This window comes from Rousettus aegyptiacus, unplaced genomic scaffold (assembly GCF_014176215.1).
Source record: "Rousettus aegyptiacus isolate mRouAeg1 unplaced genomic scaffold, mRouAeg1.p scaffold_m13_p_15, whole genome shotgun sequence".
Taxonomy (NCBI): Eukaryota; Metazoa; Chordata; class Mammalia; order Chiroptera; family Pteropodidae; genus Rousettus; species Rousettus aegyptiacus.
In genome coordinates, this window is record NW_023416290.1 from 9,369,825 (window position 1) to 9,385,688 (window position 15,864).

Here is a 15,864-nt window from a genome sequence, read left to right on the forward strand (position 1 = left end):
TATCAATGTGAACTTGGCAACGAAATTTCTCTGGGTTCAGTTTTATTTATAAAATGCAGATAATCTTTGCCTTACATGGTTGAAAGAGGAGAGATAACGTACATGTTAACGGCATGGAGATATTTAAAAAACAAAAACAAAAAACAGAGATTAGAATAGTGCCTAATAGGCGTAGGAGGTCAGCGATCCAGAACATTACCGAGAGATGATGGGCCGTGAAATTCTTTCTCTCACTTCGAGTAGCCACAGATGCTAATGAGAAAGGCCGCAGGGTCAGGGTTGACAGGAGCGAAACATTAGGTCAGGGTTTAACAAACTTACGTTGTATACTATAGACAAATGCCTCTCAGTGCACGGCTTGGCCTGAATGTGGGGGGTAGAGCACACTTGTGACCACAGGACTTGCCCCTCCACCTACCTGCCACTGTGTCCCCTGCCCTGGGGACCAGGGAGCACATCCGAAGTCAGTCCCAGTTTAACTGCAAATGGCCAACTTTCACTGCCCCTAATTGGAAACCTTTCCTTGGTTTTTCAAAAGTCATGCAAAGATAGAAATCAACATATATCTTGATTTTTTAAAAAAATGTTTCATAGCTACATGTGTTGACCCTGAAACCACAGTGTTTGTATATGATCTCCCGGGACAATGAATACAGGTTGCACGGAGTCATCATGCCCCCTCTCCCATCTCTAGTTCTTCCCCTGTCTGCCTGGCAGGAGGGCCAAGGCACCAGGGTCTCCTCGCATCAGCGACACAGACAAAGCCAGGTGCCACGTACGAGTGAGAGCCAGCTCACAGCGCCTCTTTCCCACTGCCTGGTCAGTGATGACACATGTGGAAGCTCAGAATCAGACGTGTGGGGGTACACCACCTGGTGGGGGTACACTACCTGGGGCCTTTATTAGGGGAGGTATAAACATTTACCAATACGAGTCTGAGTCTGACCCAAACACATCCTTCCCCCATCCTTACGCCAGCCTGAGGGTCTTTAACAAATACAGAATCTCAGATGCAGATTGTTTACCATTGAACTTTGATATCGGCTAGAGGAGAAAGAGTTAGTATAATATTCGACACCCTGTGAAGCTATATGTTTTGGATTATTAGAAGTGTGTTTACTTAATAGCTCTGAAAAAGATAAAGGTTAACCCAAAAAGTCAATGTTGCTGACAGATGAGTGAAATAATAAACAGGAGCCTGGCAGGGGTTTACAGTGAGGAGGCCCACACATCACTCCAAACCTCTCCGGTCTGGCTATCAGGCTGGAAATCTCACAAACCGGGGCTGGCAACGGATATTTCCAATATTTCTTGGGTTTGGCTCTGTCGGGAACACCACAAGCTCGGTTCACTTTCTTCTGTGGTATTGCTTTACTTCCGATTCCACAAGAACCATGGAGTCAAAGGATCAGACACACAAAACAAAGAGCATGAAAAAGAAAACAGGGAGAGAATCTGAAGAGTGACCTTGACTCTCGGCGAGGATCTGGTTTGATTTTCATGGCCAGTGTCCTCGTGCGGTTCAGACTGGCTCCAGCTCCCCCTGCTCCTTCTCATCTCCCGCTCCGCTCGGCAAGGTTTCACCGCAGAGACACGAAGCCGAGGCCATAAGTTTGTTGCTTTGGTTTCTGTCAGGAACACTGGCAGGCGGCAGTGAACCTGCTTTTGGAACCAATCACCTTGGCAGATGATGACTTTCAACTTGTAACGAAAGCAAATTTAGTGTGTTTCCTGTGCATCTGTGATCAGACATACAAGGCATTTTTTTCCCCCTCTCTAAAGAGTATGTGTTTTGAAATACAACTTAAAAAAAAACAATCAAGAAGGAACGCTGTGAACTCATTCTGCCTCTCTCTGCAAAAGGTGCCCGTCCCAAGCAGGACACATACGGCAGAGAACGGCCAGAGTCGGCTCAGGAAGGCATCCTCTCTCCTTCCCCATTAAAGGTCATTTCCAAAGCATCATGAACTTCTACATAGAAACAAAAACTCCTAAGTATTTTACCACAATTTTCAAGAAAAAAAAAATGAGGTGTGATGGGATAGAGGCAGCCAGGAATGTCGGGGAATGAGGTGCCAAGTTGGGAGGTGTGCCAGGATTAGCCATAATCTCTTTCTTGAGACTGATCAAAGTTCAAAGCTGCCTGCCCACGGCCCCGCATGGAATCTCCTCTACTTTCATTGCATTGTGAGGAGCTCGGCCTGCTGGCCTCTCAGGAGGTCCTGGGTACACCTTTCAGCCATGGCCTGCCTTGGAATATCTGTTCAAGTTAGCCTTGCCTTGTACATGCAATCAAAGCCCGTCGAAAGTCTGAATTAAAGGGATAGAGAAAACCAGGAATTCTCTCTCGAAAGACCAGAGACTCCTCACAGATCTTTGCACTGAATCCCATACCACTCAGCCACATCAAAGGCAAGAGTGGAGCTGGAGGCTCTTCCAGGAGGGGTGCGGAAACGGGGCCCCACCTTCGTGTGCTGTGCATCTGCTCGCCTGCTCCTGAGGCCAAGCCCACGTACTGGCAGGCCCATGCCGAGGCGGCAGAACCGACGGCCAATCCTTGGCTCTACACAGCAGGCAACTGAAGTTCGAGTCCTGCTTCCGCCACTTCTTGGCCTGAATGATTACTCAGAGGGTTCGTTTCTCCATCCTCACTCAGCAAGTGAGGAAGATAATAACCAACTGATTCGCTGTGAGGAAACAGGTGAGTCAGCACAGGTGTGACACTCGGCACGAGGTTTGTCGCACAGTAAGTGCTAAATACAGGCAGCGCTAACTATTACTAAACACACGAGGCGAGGCCTCTCCCAACGTGCGCGACGGACGAGCGCCTCCAGGTGAGCGTTTGGTGGGGCCCAGGATCGGGGAGTCGGGCTGGACTCACCTTCATGGACGACGGGGCAGCGCTCGGCGTCGCGACCTGCTCCTTCCCTTCGTGCCCATTAGTTGCCTCACCCCAGCGGCAAGTGGCAGTGTCCCCTCCTGCTCAGTTCTTTGGTTGAATGGTTTTTGTTTTTAATTAACACCCAAAGTAGTAATGTCACTATTCGTATCCTTTTGTTTGTTTGTTTGTTTTTTCTTGTCATCAGTCCTTCTAATAGAAGCAGTCAGGGTGTTACCTGGAGTTTTCAAGGCGGGAGGATGAGGTAACCTCTCTCCCAGGGAAAGACATCTTTCATGATTGCTTGCCCAAGAAAGAGCCAAAGTTAAGAAAATCCCCAAGGCAACTGGTTCTTTTAATTGTATTTTTTTTTAGAGCCTACTACGTGCAAGCACTGGGCTACCCCAGAGGATACAAACACAAGTCAGACACTTTCACTAGAGAAGTTTCTCAGAGCTGAACCGCATGCCCATCACTGAATGCGACTCTAGGAGACAGACGATGGGTGAATGGCAGCGTGACAAATCCTCAGAGGTCACAGCGGTCCCCCACCCCCCGTATCTGTGGGGGTTACGTTCCAAGGCCAGTGGATGCCTGAGGACATGGATGGCGCCCAACCGTTTATATGTTTTTCCCACACATACACACTATGATAAAGTTGAATTTACAATTTAGGCACAGTAAGAGATGAACAGTAATTAACAATAAAATAGATCATAACAATACATTGTACTAACAGTTACGTAAATGTGGTCTGTCTCAAAATAACCTAATGTGCTCTGCTCGCCTTGGCGCTTAAAGGAAGCTCTGCAGCTTCTCTCTGGCGTGTCCGGACTGTCATCGTCACTGTGCTTACGCTTTGGGGCCATCGCTAAGTAAAATAAGTGTGACGTGAACACAAGCACTGTGATACCACGACAGCCGATCTGACTACTGAGAGGGCCACTGAGGGACTAGTGGGCGGGGAGCATCCACGGCACAGGGACGCTGGGCAAAGGGGTGATTCGCGCCCTGGGCAGGACAGAGCGGGACGGCGTGAGGTTTCACCTGACCACGCAGAACGGTGCACGGTTTACAACACAAATTGTTTACTTTTGGAATTTTCCATTTAATACGTTTGGACCGAGATCGACCGAAACTACAGCAAGTGAAATGGCAGATAAGGGGGAGACTATGCATTTCTCAGAATCATCAGGTCTCCGTGACCGAACTTCGCGCCTGAGCTTACACTGCCGTGCGGTGGCGCACAGTGCGACGGCCGGGCCTCCGGATGCTCCAGCTCCCCAGACCCGCCGAAGCCACTGCGTCATTCCGGCTGAGCCAGCCCGCCCTCCCCTTGGTCTCAGCTGTCTCACGTGGAAAGTGGGGACAACCATGGCGCCACGTCTTAGGGCTGCTGTGAGGACATCACACGACAAGGCAGGGGGAGGGCCAAAAGGGAGCAGCTGTCACGTGACCAGCCTTCACTACACAGTACCAACAAAAAACAGTACTTAGGAAAGATTATTTTAAAAAGTGCACCTCCAAGTCTGTTTCACAAGGCAGATTAAAGGTATGCTCAACTTTTTGCTTGAGTGATCGGAGCCTCCAACTCTCCTTGGCCGCTGTTAACCGCCCCTCGGGCTGCGGGGCGTCTGGGCCCTGGCCGCACGGAAGAATCATCTGGAGATTCACAGTCTCACGTCGGGGCTTCGCCCCTAGACACGCTGATCAACGGCTCGGGGGTTGCTCCCCGGCCTCGAGGATTTTTAAAAATGCTACAAATTGGTAGAGTTAGTGTTAAGAACAACTTGGATTAGAAGAATGCCAAGCACGGGTCGGCTCTCGTCGACCGAAGCGACCTGCGAACTCTGACCAAATCTTGCTCTGTGGTTTGGCTGCCGCGGAGCGCGACGCGGTGCCACAGTCGAGCGAGCGGTTTTGAAAAATGTGGCGCTGAGACTGAAGTCCAGTCCTCTGCTATAAGACACGTTAAAACGCTCACGTCCAACCGGCAGCCCCTCAGAGGGCGCTGAGGCCCGGGCTTCCGCGGTGACATCTGTGTTTGCACAGCCGTTTCTTAGGGAGATGAATAACGATGTTACTGCTGCGATCGATAATGCCCATTTATTCAGCACTTACTTGATCTGCTGTGGACTGAATGTCTGTGTCTCTCAACCCCCAGTTCACATGTTGAAGCTTTACCCTCCAATGTGATAGTATCTGGAGGCGGGGCCCTTAGCAGGTGATTAGGTTTTGATGATGTCATGAGGGTGGGACCCCCATGATGGGCTTAGTGTCCTTATAAGAGGAAGAGACGTCAAAGCCCTTTCTTTCTCTCCTCCACAGGACATAGTGAAAAGATGGTTGGTCGTCTGCCTGCCAGGAAGAGAGCCCTCAGTGGGACCAACCATGCTGGCACCCCGATCTTGAATTTCCAGCCTTGTCTAAGTGTCACTATTAATTTACAGATGAGTAAGCTGTCTGGCAAAGTGATTCATAGCACTGGCCCAAGACGCACGGGGAGTGAGCCTCTGCCCCATACTGATGGCAAGAGCAGGGATGCGGTTTTCAACACCTCTAAACCTCAGGGAACCGCGGTGAGGATTAAAGGAAGCAATGCGTGCCCAGGCCAGCAGAAGGCCCTGCTGAGCATCGTCTCCACAGCAGCAACAACAGCATCATTATCCTGACACTCAGAGGGGCCGACTACCTTACCCAAATGTGCGCAGCTTCCGAGGAACACAGCATCTACTGAAACACACGATTCTGAACCACAAACCATGTGGTCTTATTACTATAACAGACTCTCCTCGACTTCCTCCTTCGACAGATGTCTGTTTTGGCACAACGACAGTCCTCGTAATATGAAGGCTATGTTTAAATTTGGCTATCATTGGGAAAGATCCCCTCTGTAAACTTAACTTTCCAGTGACTTTTATAACTGTCGGGACCAAAAGAGTTTTCCAAAGCATATGATTCTGCCTTTGGAACATGATAAACCAAAGAGAGAAAGTAAGATGCTAAAAACGTATCAACGACGTGTGTGGAATTATACAATCAGTTCCATAGGCTGGGCTCTACCCATGGAAGTGTAATATCCTCTATACTCGATAAACCTCACAGCCTCAAAAGCCAAATCGCTTTTTTTCCATCTAATACTTGAGTCTATCTTGGGGTTCTAGAGTCATTTAAATCCAAAATCACAGAAGACATTATCCTAAATTAAATAGCATGACTGTCTTACAAATATGCTAATATATATAAGTGCTAAAATTTTTGATATCATAAACAAAAAAAAGAGGAATAAGTTAAGCCTTATTTTAGATGAACACAAATCTATTTTAGGAGTGCATCTAGCTGCAATCTTCTTTTCTCAAAGTATGACTGGTAGTTTCTTAAAAAGGATCATGGTCAGTTATACTTGCTCAAAGCTCAGAAATGTCCATGAATCCAGGTTAACATGACCTGGAACTGTATATTTGGAAGCCTTCATCTTCCGCAGGGAGAGAGTTTGATCTAGTCTGAGTCAAAACACGAAGTACGACACTAAGGCATACCATGACGCAGGATCAAATACGCGCCTAACCTCCGTGGCTGAATAAAGATTTATTTTTCCCTCATATTACCCATCTAACACAGGTTAGCAGGAACTCTACTGTGCATAATTTTAAACCAAACATCTTTAGCTACTACCATCTTAATATAGAACACCCAGGATCACGGCAGCAGAAAAAAAAAAAAATGTGTGGAGAACTCACGCCTAAATGCCTTGGAGCGGAAGTGCTGCAGATACTTTCCATTGATGGCCCATGCATCAAAATTAGTCACATCAACCTGCCTAACTGCAGGGAGCTGAGAAATCTTTCCACATGCCCAGGGGAGGACCAGATAGGTAGGGTGAGCAACACCAACCTGTATCCCAGGCCCAAAGAAAGATATCTCACAGGGAATTCAAACAATAAGTAATAAAAGATGCTAAGATCTTGGTTCGCAATTTACTTAAGACATATGCATGTCTGCTTTCCACAATGAAACATAAATTTCTGTAGCTCAAGTTAAACCGCTGATATAATATGATCCTGATTATGCTGTAAGGAATTTTTCCCATGTACGCTCATTATCTTTACCTAAAAAGTTCTGCAAAATATAGTAATAAAAATATAGCAATAAAAATTTCCACAAGCACAAGGGCTCCCCTTACACTCAGAATCCAGGTGGTAAACCTTGGGCAACGTCGCTCAATCAAATGCCTGTGGTTTATAAAGGGCCCTTCAGACACAGCTGTAATGTACTAAGCTGGCAACTGCCAAGTTTACTAGGTTAGTAGCAAGCTCTTCCAGAGCTTCCATTTCTAAACCATAGGTTAGCCATTTCCCCTGAGAGCCATGCACACCACACAACCTCAAAGCCATTTGCTTCCCTTGCCGTCAGCTAGACAGTTTCTGAGAGAAAACGGCTGTATTTTTCAGACACTGGGTCATGTCACCATTGTCGTCTTGCATGTAGCACTTGGGGATCTTCAGGCACATTTTACATGATTATAATAACAGTGAGAAGAGCCACTAACTCATACCTCCCGCTCAGACCCACATCCACTCATGTTGGCTTTGCAGAGATGGGTTCTGTAAACATCAAAGGCTCAATAGAGACAAGAAATCACCATAGAAATTTAAACAACAACAACAACAACAACGACCAGAAAGTTTGTGGTAAGAGAGCCAAATCAAGTTGAAAAACCAACAAACATATACAGTGTGGGCAAGCCACGATGGGCAGCTCTGTCTGCTAAGACCAGGAAGATGACGGATGCTTGCTCCCTTCTGTCCCTCAAGGGAGGATCTCATAAGACTCTGAGTTTGGCAGCTGGTGATGCTTATTTTCCTTATAACCAACACAAAGTTATGGTCTGTTAGTTTGAGAGAAGATAAAAATGCTGCAGTGGGACCAATTCTTGAGGCTTTTCCTAGACTTTATAGTTGTCTCTTCACCACTATTAATCAAAGAAAAAGGAATTTTCAAGGTCGATGCCTCTACACCCTGAGTACAAAGACCCCAAACTGGTGGTGCCTTAGCTTTCCTTCCCAAATCAGGGAAAGTCTATGTTTCTTGATCTGCCTCCCGCTCCCATATAGCTGCCTTTTACTCCATCCAGCCGCAGGAAGTTCCTACGGCCTCGTTAAACTAGACTACTAGATGCTGTCTTACAGGAACTCCAGCTGTGCTTACAGGAACTGGGGACCTTCATGTGCATCGATTTTGACCTTCTGCTTCCGAGAAGCAGTGTGTGGGCCACCCACTATGTCCAGGGTATGTGAAACCTTTACTCTCGAAATCACTTTTTCAGTCCCTTAAGTGCTGGCGTGTTCCCGAGGCTTCTGTCCTCTTTTCCCTGCTCACTCCCGTTGGGCGATGCCACCCGTTGCCTTGATGTCTGTTACGCTGTTTGGCCTCTGTTAGGTAAATGGTGCCCGAAGTCTTGGATATGTCCCAGTCCCTTGAAATTCGACATGTCCCCAACTGGACTAAACATCTTGCCATCATTCCAAACACATTTCACTACCAGGTGACTTGGCCAGAAATCTTACCATCTGCAGCTACCCCCCCCCCCCCATCTTTAATCATCGACCATCTAAATTCCTCTATCTGTGCACTTCGGTGTCTCCAAAACTGATCACCGAAACAGTGCCCACTCCCAGTCTCCACGCTGCCCCTTCATGACCTGTTTGCCATGCTGAAGCAAAGCGATGTCTTTCTAAAATGCAAATCTTACTATTCGCCTGCTTGAAACTCTTTCATACATCTCACTTGCCTTCTGCAGATATCTTATAATACCCTTTGTAGTTTTGCTGCTACTGACTTCTTACCCACATCACCTGACAACACTGTACGTCCCTTACATTCCAGCAATAACAATTCAATTGTTATCTCACCTGCTACGCCATACTCTTCCTTCTCTCTGGGTATTTTCACACGCTGTTCTTTCAAAACACTCAGTACTTTTTCTCAGGACTGTCCCTAATTCTCTTCACCCTCCTGCAATTTCACTGGAATCATCCTTGTCCTTTAGATTACGGGTCAACCAAAGCCCATCTAATCCGCAGTGTAGATTAGATGTTTCTCAGTGTGGTCCCTTAGCATCCTGTACTTTGGTCTTAAGCTCTATTGTCAATGACTGTTCACTTGTCAGTGTTTTGCCACCACCAGCTACCTAGTTCCAAGGATGCAAAGAGCGTATCTGTCCCACTTCTGAGTCCCTGGTCTAAGATGGTATTAGATAGAGTGGGCGTCTGACAGATACTTGTTGAATAAATGATAAATAAAGCACGGTAGGGAATCTGACATTCTCAGAAGCCTGTGGAGTTATTCTTTTTTCTAAAGAAAGGAGGTAAAGCAATAGTAAGCTCGTGTGACATCTCTCTTCTCTGTCTCTTAATGTGTCCTGTATCGACATCCCAGGAGGGTAGTTACAGTCCCTGCCTGTCTCTTCCCTGGGGGCTCCATCCAAAGTGAACATTTTCCTGGCCTTCCAGTAAAAGGAAGAGCTCATGGCTTAAGAAAGTATATTCTAGAAAGTACACCGTGCATGCAGCGTCAGATGAAAATTTAAATCCATCTGGGGAAACCAGCATGAAAACAGCATGAAAATCAGCGTCGTCCATCCCTTTGATAGCTGACACTCCTCTCCTTCGCTTTACCTCTCTCGTCTTCCTCAAGAGTTCTCTGTCGTCTCCTTCCTGCCGTCTTTTTGGCCTGACCCCTAAACTTTGGCGTTCCTTAGAGAGGCTTCCACAGGCTCTCCTCAGGCAGCGTGATCCTTTCTTACCGTGTTCGTAAACCCATAAACGTGAATGAATGACAAATCTAGATCTTGAACCCTGCAGTTTGGCCCTGAGATGGGCTGGACGTTTCATATCAAAAGCCCTGTCCTGCAGACGCAACCCCATCTCAACGTATCACCTCTAGCAGCCAGTTTCCCCTGCCGTTGCTCAGTTGACTCCATCTCGCTTCCAGGGAACCAATGAGGCGTTCTTTCCCTGCCCACCCACTGCTCAACTCATCCTCTTCCAAGTCCAGATCCCACGTGAGCTCACGACTGCTTTTTTGTGTTCCCATAATAGCTAGTTTGTAAATGCCCTCACCACTGCACATCACTGCATTTTATTTAAATTATCTGTTCATAAGCATGTTCCCTCTGCTAGACTATGATGCCCTGGAGAATAAGGGTTTGGCCTCCGTGTCCAGAAGGTCAAAGGCTACCAGTCAGGGATACCCACCCATAGCATGACTTAGGGTCCAAAGCCATCTGCCTACAGAGGTGATGTCAGAGCAGGGAAACAGAGGGACATTTCGTGAAGCCCTTTCCTGTGGGGCTTTCAAGCCCTGCCTTGGTAGTAACTCTGGATCTGTGTTAAGAAATGCAGAAGAGGGAGAATGAGTAATGGGAGCCCAGATGAGTGCTGAGAGACTCAGATTTCGCATACAGCATTTGAAACAGGAGATAGCAAAGCAATCTAGAGAAATTTCCTGATGTGGGCTCTCGTTGTTCACTGGCTTTGACCTCTGTCCTTGGCTTCTGAAAGTGGTTATTGAAGCTGACAAAGAAGGCACAGGTGTGTGTGTGTGTGTCCTGCCTCGTTGGCACTGATGAAGATTCTCTCCTTGACCAAACTCTGCCTGGCTCCTCTGAGCCCTCTTCTTGACCAGGCCTCAAACGTGTCCTATAAAAACCACAAGCTCTCAGTACAAGTGATTTACATGAAAAGATTTAACATTAAAAGATTTGCAGAAACACTAACATAGTTTCTAACAGCTTAAGGCAGCATCCCTTGGATGATGACTCTAGCCTCCTGAAGTTCTTATCTGGGAAGGCTCGACACTGCCAAAAGAATTTTCTGTTTGTTCCAGCCAACACCTGAAGATAGAGCCCACTTCCTAGTCTCCCTGGACGGACAGAAGCCAAACTTTGATAAACACCAGCTGGCAAACACAGATGAGTTTCTAACCCTGCCCCACCCCCCTGCCCCATCCTACATTTGAAAAATTTCCATCTCACCAACTCTGCTTGAGTCTAGGCATTTCCCCATTTTTACTCACTCCTTTCCCTTTAAAACATCCAGTTGCCTTTGCACAAACTGAAGTTCAGTTTAGTTCATCCTGGACCCTCTTCCCTATCACAGTAGTTTAAAACTGACTAAAAGGAATCCTTACCACTGTAATTAGTGTCCAGCTTCGTTTGTCTTTGGTGGCCTTTTTTGGGGGGAATACATACTTGATATCCTGATGGGTCTGATTCTTGAGGTAGTTGTGGCACTTAGTAGGGTGACTGTCTCCAGGAAAAGGTCAGTGGGCAAGAGGAGGACACGAACTGACCAAGAGATGGTTGGAGAAAAGTGTGACTCAGATGAAGGCATGGGATAGGGGGTGACACGTTTTACTAATACATCAAACATTTGGGTCCTCAGTTAAACATCTTTGAAGAAATCTTTTTCCGTGGTAAGAATTTTTAAATAGACGACTGTTCTGGTCCCATAAACTTACCCTCTAGCCTTCTCTCTTTTCCGCTCAAAAATATACTGTATTCTAAGCTTTTAATTTGTTCCTACCTATAAAAAAAACAATAACTTCTATGAAAATTAGTCTCATGAATGTCCATGCATGAGAAAATGTTAAGTTAAAAAAAATGTATTATATTATCTGATTTAGGAATATGACTTCATTCACATACTCATAATTCTTTGTTTATTCTTTAGCCATGTCCCGGCTTTGACATTTGTTTCTTTGACAGTTATACAGGCAGTTTTATAATTTAACCATATGCCTCAAAGGTCCAGAAAGCAAACTTAGGTTAAGATAATTAAATATAACAGACAGTTGAGATACTCAATAAATTAACTTAGATCCATTCACTTAGCATTAATGCATAACACATTCCAAAAGCAAGCATGTGTCAAATTTAAAAGAGTCTTAATTGGGTTTAATAATTGGATAAATGGCAAAACAATTTTCATTTCATATGCTTTGGGGCATGCATTTCATTCCTTATTGATCTGCTTTATTGAATTAACATATCAATTATTATTATTATTATTATTATTATTATTATTATATATATATTTTTTGATAAGAACAGGGAAGATAATCGTGGGAAGGAGCAGTGGTGGAGAATGCACCTCTCTGCTGCCCGGAACGCACAGGGCAGGTGTTGACGTCAAACCGCTAACTCCCAGAGATACCTAAGTGGCACATCCTGGCACATGTGGGTAAGTATAATGTTTATTAATCTAAAAAATGAGAAAATATTATAAAAATAGAAGAAATAGAAAACCCTAGACAAGTTAAAATACAGAAAAATTTTAAGCAAAGTTATCTCGGTCAGGCAATATTTGATGTATCAAATAGTCATCTGAATAGCTAGATATAAAGTAATCTAAACCCGGGACACTAACCATGTCAAAAGGCAGCAGGCATCCTGACCACCCCAGAGTCCTTGCCAGGGTTAGTGTTCTCTGATTACACACTTAGGCACCCCCTGGTTACAAGAGTACTTGTTTATTATTGATATTATAAAAATAACCATTCTTTAAATGATTACACATAGTAAATAAAATTAGAATTATGCATAAGGATTTGAGTAATTGCAATTCCTTTAAGGCCCACTTGCAACCTCTGCCTGTTTCACAGACCTGTAGGAGAGAAACAGAACAGAACAAAACAAAGATGCGCTTAATGACATGTCTATAGTGTAGCATTTTTTTAAAAAAAAAAGATGCATGAACTTTTATAATGGCATTGACCGTAGAGTACTACTTCTATTAACCATATTTTGCTGCCAGTGTACCAATTTCTGATGTCTGTATAAAAAGTTTCTTTAAGATAAAATTAGAAGTAGATATTCTAAAAATATCTCCAACTGTTTAAAATAGATTGGCTTTTCTCCAATACGGCCAATGAGAAACAACTTGCAGGGTTGGTACACAACTACTTTTCTGGAAGGAATTATGAAAATTGAATTTAGAAAACCAAGGTGGCACGAGGTGGAGCCACAAGGTGGATCGCAAGGTGCATGAGTCCTATGTCAGCACTGCGACTATTTGTCCATACTGCTTATTGCGAAAAAAAAATATTTTTTTCTTAGACAAAGACAACTATGTTGGCATTGGGATATATCCATGCCATCCTAATGATATTTGTCTAAGAAAAAAAATATGTGTTTTTTTCTGCTTTTTACCTTAGTTATGTTTAATATTGCTGATTCACCTACTGGACCATAAACACTTTGCAAGAAGACTATCAATCTCCGAATTACTCACTGGACTTTAAAAAATACTTTTTATATGGTATTTGCTTAATAAGTATTTGTTTCATGGAAGAGAAGGAGAGGAGAAAGGGAGGAAGGGAAAGAGAGAAGAGAGCACAGCTGTTTTTCAAAATCTTGTCCCAGCCAATCCCCACCCCCATTCTTCCATCCAACTAACGATTATACCAACTACATCCCGTCTTACACAACACTTTCTAAGGGCCCTTTGCCTACCGGTCCAGGGAGAATTCTCCTGCCCCATGGACTAATCCACCCTAATGCTTATCTACCAGTAATCATTGACTATCTTTATGTAAAGAATTGCTTAATGTGTGACTTCGTAATGTGTGACTTCATAATTTATTAAGCTTGAGTGTGGCGTGTGCTATTCTGTGGTGCAGTTCCTGACTTGCTGTAGGCCTTTATTAAATGCGAGTCACATGACTGATTTACCCATTTTGGTCTCTTGGATCAAAGGGCAGCATGCCTGCATGTCATACAAAGAAACTTTGAAGGACTGAAGAGAACCCCGTGATCTTTGAGTTCCTACAGTTATTATGTGGAAGAGAGATATAATTCTTGTCTGTGATATAGAAGAACAGAATCAGAAAGCAGGCAGCTATAAGGATTCAGATTTTGGAGTAAATTAAGAGTAAAGTTTTTAAAGTATATTTTAAATATTTTTTACCATTTGAGCAATACATTTTTGTTTGTTTGTACTTTCTGACATTTTGTTCGTAACTTCTGTGTTTTTTGTTTTGTTTGTTTGTACCTGCTCACCCCGTCCCTCATGTTGCCTGGTCCTGCCTCTGGCATCCACTAGTCTGCTCTCTGCTCTCTTCCCTTTTTAGATTCCACACATAAGTGAGATCACATGGCATTTGTCTTTCTCTGTCTGACTTACTTGACTTAGTATAATGCTCTCAAGGTCCATCCATGTTGTTGCATGTGACAGGATTTCTTTTTTTATGGCTGAATAAAATACCATTGTATGTATGTATGTGTGTGTGTGTGTGTGTGTGTGTGTGTGTGTGTGTGTGACGTTTCTTTATCCATTCATCCACTGATGTGCGGACACTTAGGTCATTTCCATAGCTTGGCTATTGTAAATAATGCTGCAATAAACATGGGGGTGCATAGGCTTTTTGAGACATTTTAGTTTATAACCAACTGGGCGGTATTCTGCAGATGTAAATATATGATTTTGTATTTGTCACCTGACACAGAGATTAAGTGCCTGAGCGAACATACCAGAGTAGACCAGAGTAGGACAAGAAGAGCACGGAACACAAAGAAGAAGATGAGCAGAACCTGAAAGAAAAAGAGATAATATGCTGGACCAGGAAGGAAACTGTTAAACACAATTCTCCAGTGACTTAGCCAACTGCTAGTGAGGGTTAATCGAAATTAATGCCAAACTCCATTAATAGTATATAGTGAGCTGCAGTTACTTATGTTAGTTATTTAACAGTGAGTATACGCTCCTTTCAAAATTCGGTCATTTTCACTTTAATCTTTTGTTGACTTTTAAATAAAATCTAGCGCAAATTGCCCCTCTAGAGAATGTTATAAATACGTATGTGGGTTGCAGGAAGATCCTGTCTAAATCGCAACCATAATTTTCATGTTTGTCACAGGTTAGGCAGGAAAGTAATGAACTACAGACTGTTACCCCAACACAGCCTTTTCAGGATGGGTTATATACATGTCACTGTATTGTGATACTATAATATTTGCAACCTAATGTCATCATCACAAAGTTATTATGAGATTTACAAGAAGGAGCAACTTCCCCTGGTAAAGGCTAACAGGGAACTGTGTCTTCTGGAATAATCCATTTCAAATAAGGCAAAAAATAAAAATAAAAAATAAAAAATAAGGCATGGAGAATGTTCTTTCAATAGCATTGAAAGACAATCAGTTTGCAAATCAAATTCCAGTTCCACAGGGCACAGAGGCAAGATCTGGAAAATATATCAACAGTGACTAAGAAGACAAATACATGAGAAGATTTTATTTTGATAGGGGCAGTAGAACAAGGCAGAGAGTGGCCAAGGATAACAGGGATTAGAGACAGGATAAAGTGATCTCAAGTTTCTCGACTGAACTTCGGCATAATGTTGTTCTCGTGTGGCAGCTGACAGGGCCTCTGCCTCACACGCACGGCTTCCCTCTGTGAGGTGCAGAAATAAGGTGGGAGGCTGGGAGCAGCCTGAAAACACTACTTGTGGGAATGTAAAAAATGAAGCAGTTTTTGTAGGGGAGAGAACAAACAACCAAGAGAGTAGTCATAACGTCTAGAAATAAAGATAATTTTTTCATAGATTAGAACCCTCTTCTCGAATGCTACAGGTACAGGTCGATTCAACGAAAAACAGCAACAGAAATCACTGAGGCAACGGACCGCGTGCATGTGTAGGGATGGAGGTCAATGCTGCATTAAACACCAAGTTCACTGTGACTCGAGGGACGGCACAGTGATCATACGAAACGCCACCAAACTTATCACATTTGGTTGCGTGTATCAGCAAATCGTTTATCACACACAATTTCCATGTTTCTAATCACAGCCTCCTTGAATAATCAGGAGATGGAGATTGAGGCGTGGCCATTTCTCAAAGTCACTTCGCCTATTTGAACTAAGTTCATTCATTCATTCATTTCATTCAGCGTATATTAAATAAATGGGGAATGTATAAATATTTAT

At 44.1% G+C, this 15,864-nt stretch overlaps 1 protein-coding gene across 1 annotated transcript in view; it reads right to left on the reverse strand.

Annotated features, from left to right (window-relative positions):
* Nucleotides 1-8,501: 8,501 nt before the first annotated feature.
* Nucleotides 8,502-15,864, reverse strand: part of CUNH8orf34 (chromosome unknown C8orf34 homolog) — a 254,464-nt gene continuing 247,101 nt past the window's right edge. The window contains 2 exon segments of the mRNA XM_016152981.2: nt 8,502-11,225; nt 14,409-14,468. Of these exon segments, the coding sequence (XP_016008467.2) occupies nt 11,077-11,225; nt 14,409-14,468 (209 nt within the window). The 3' untranslated portion in view covers nt 8,502-11,076.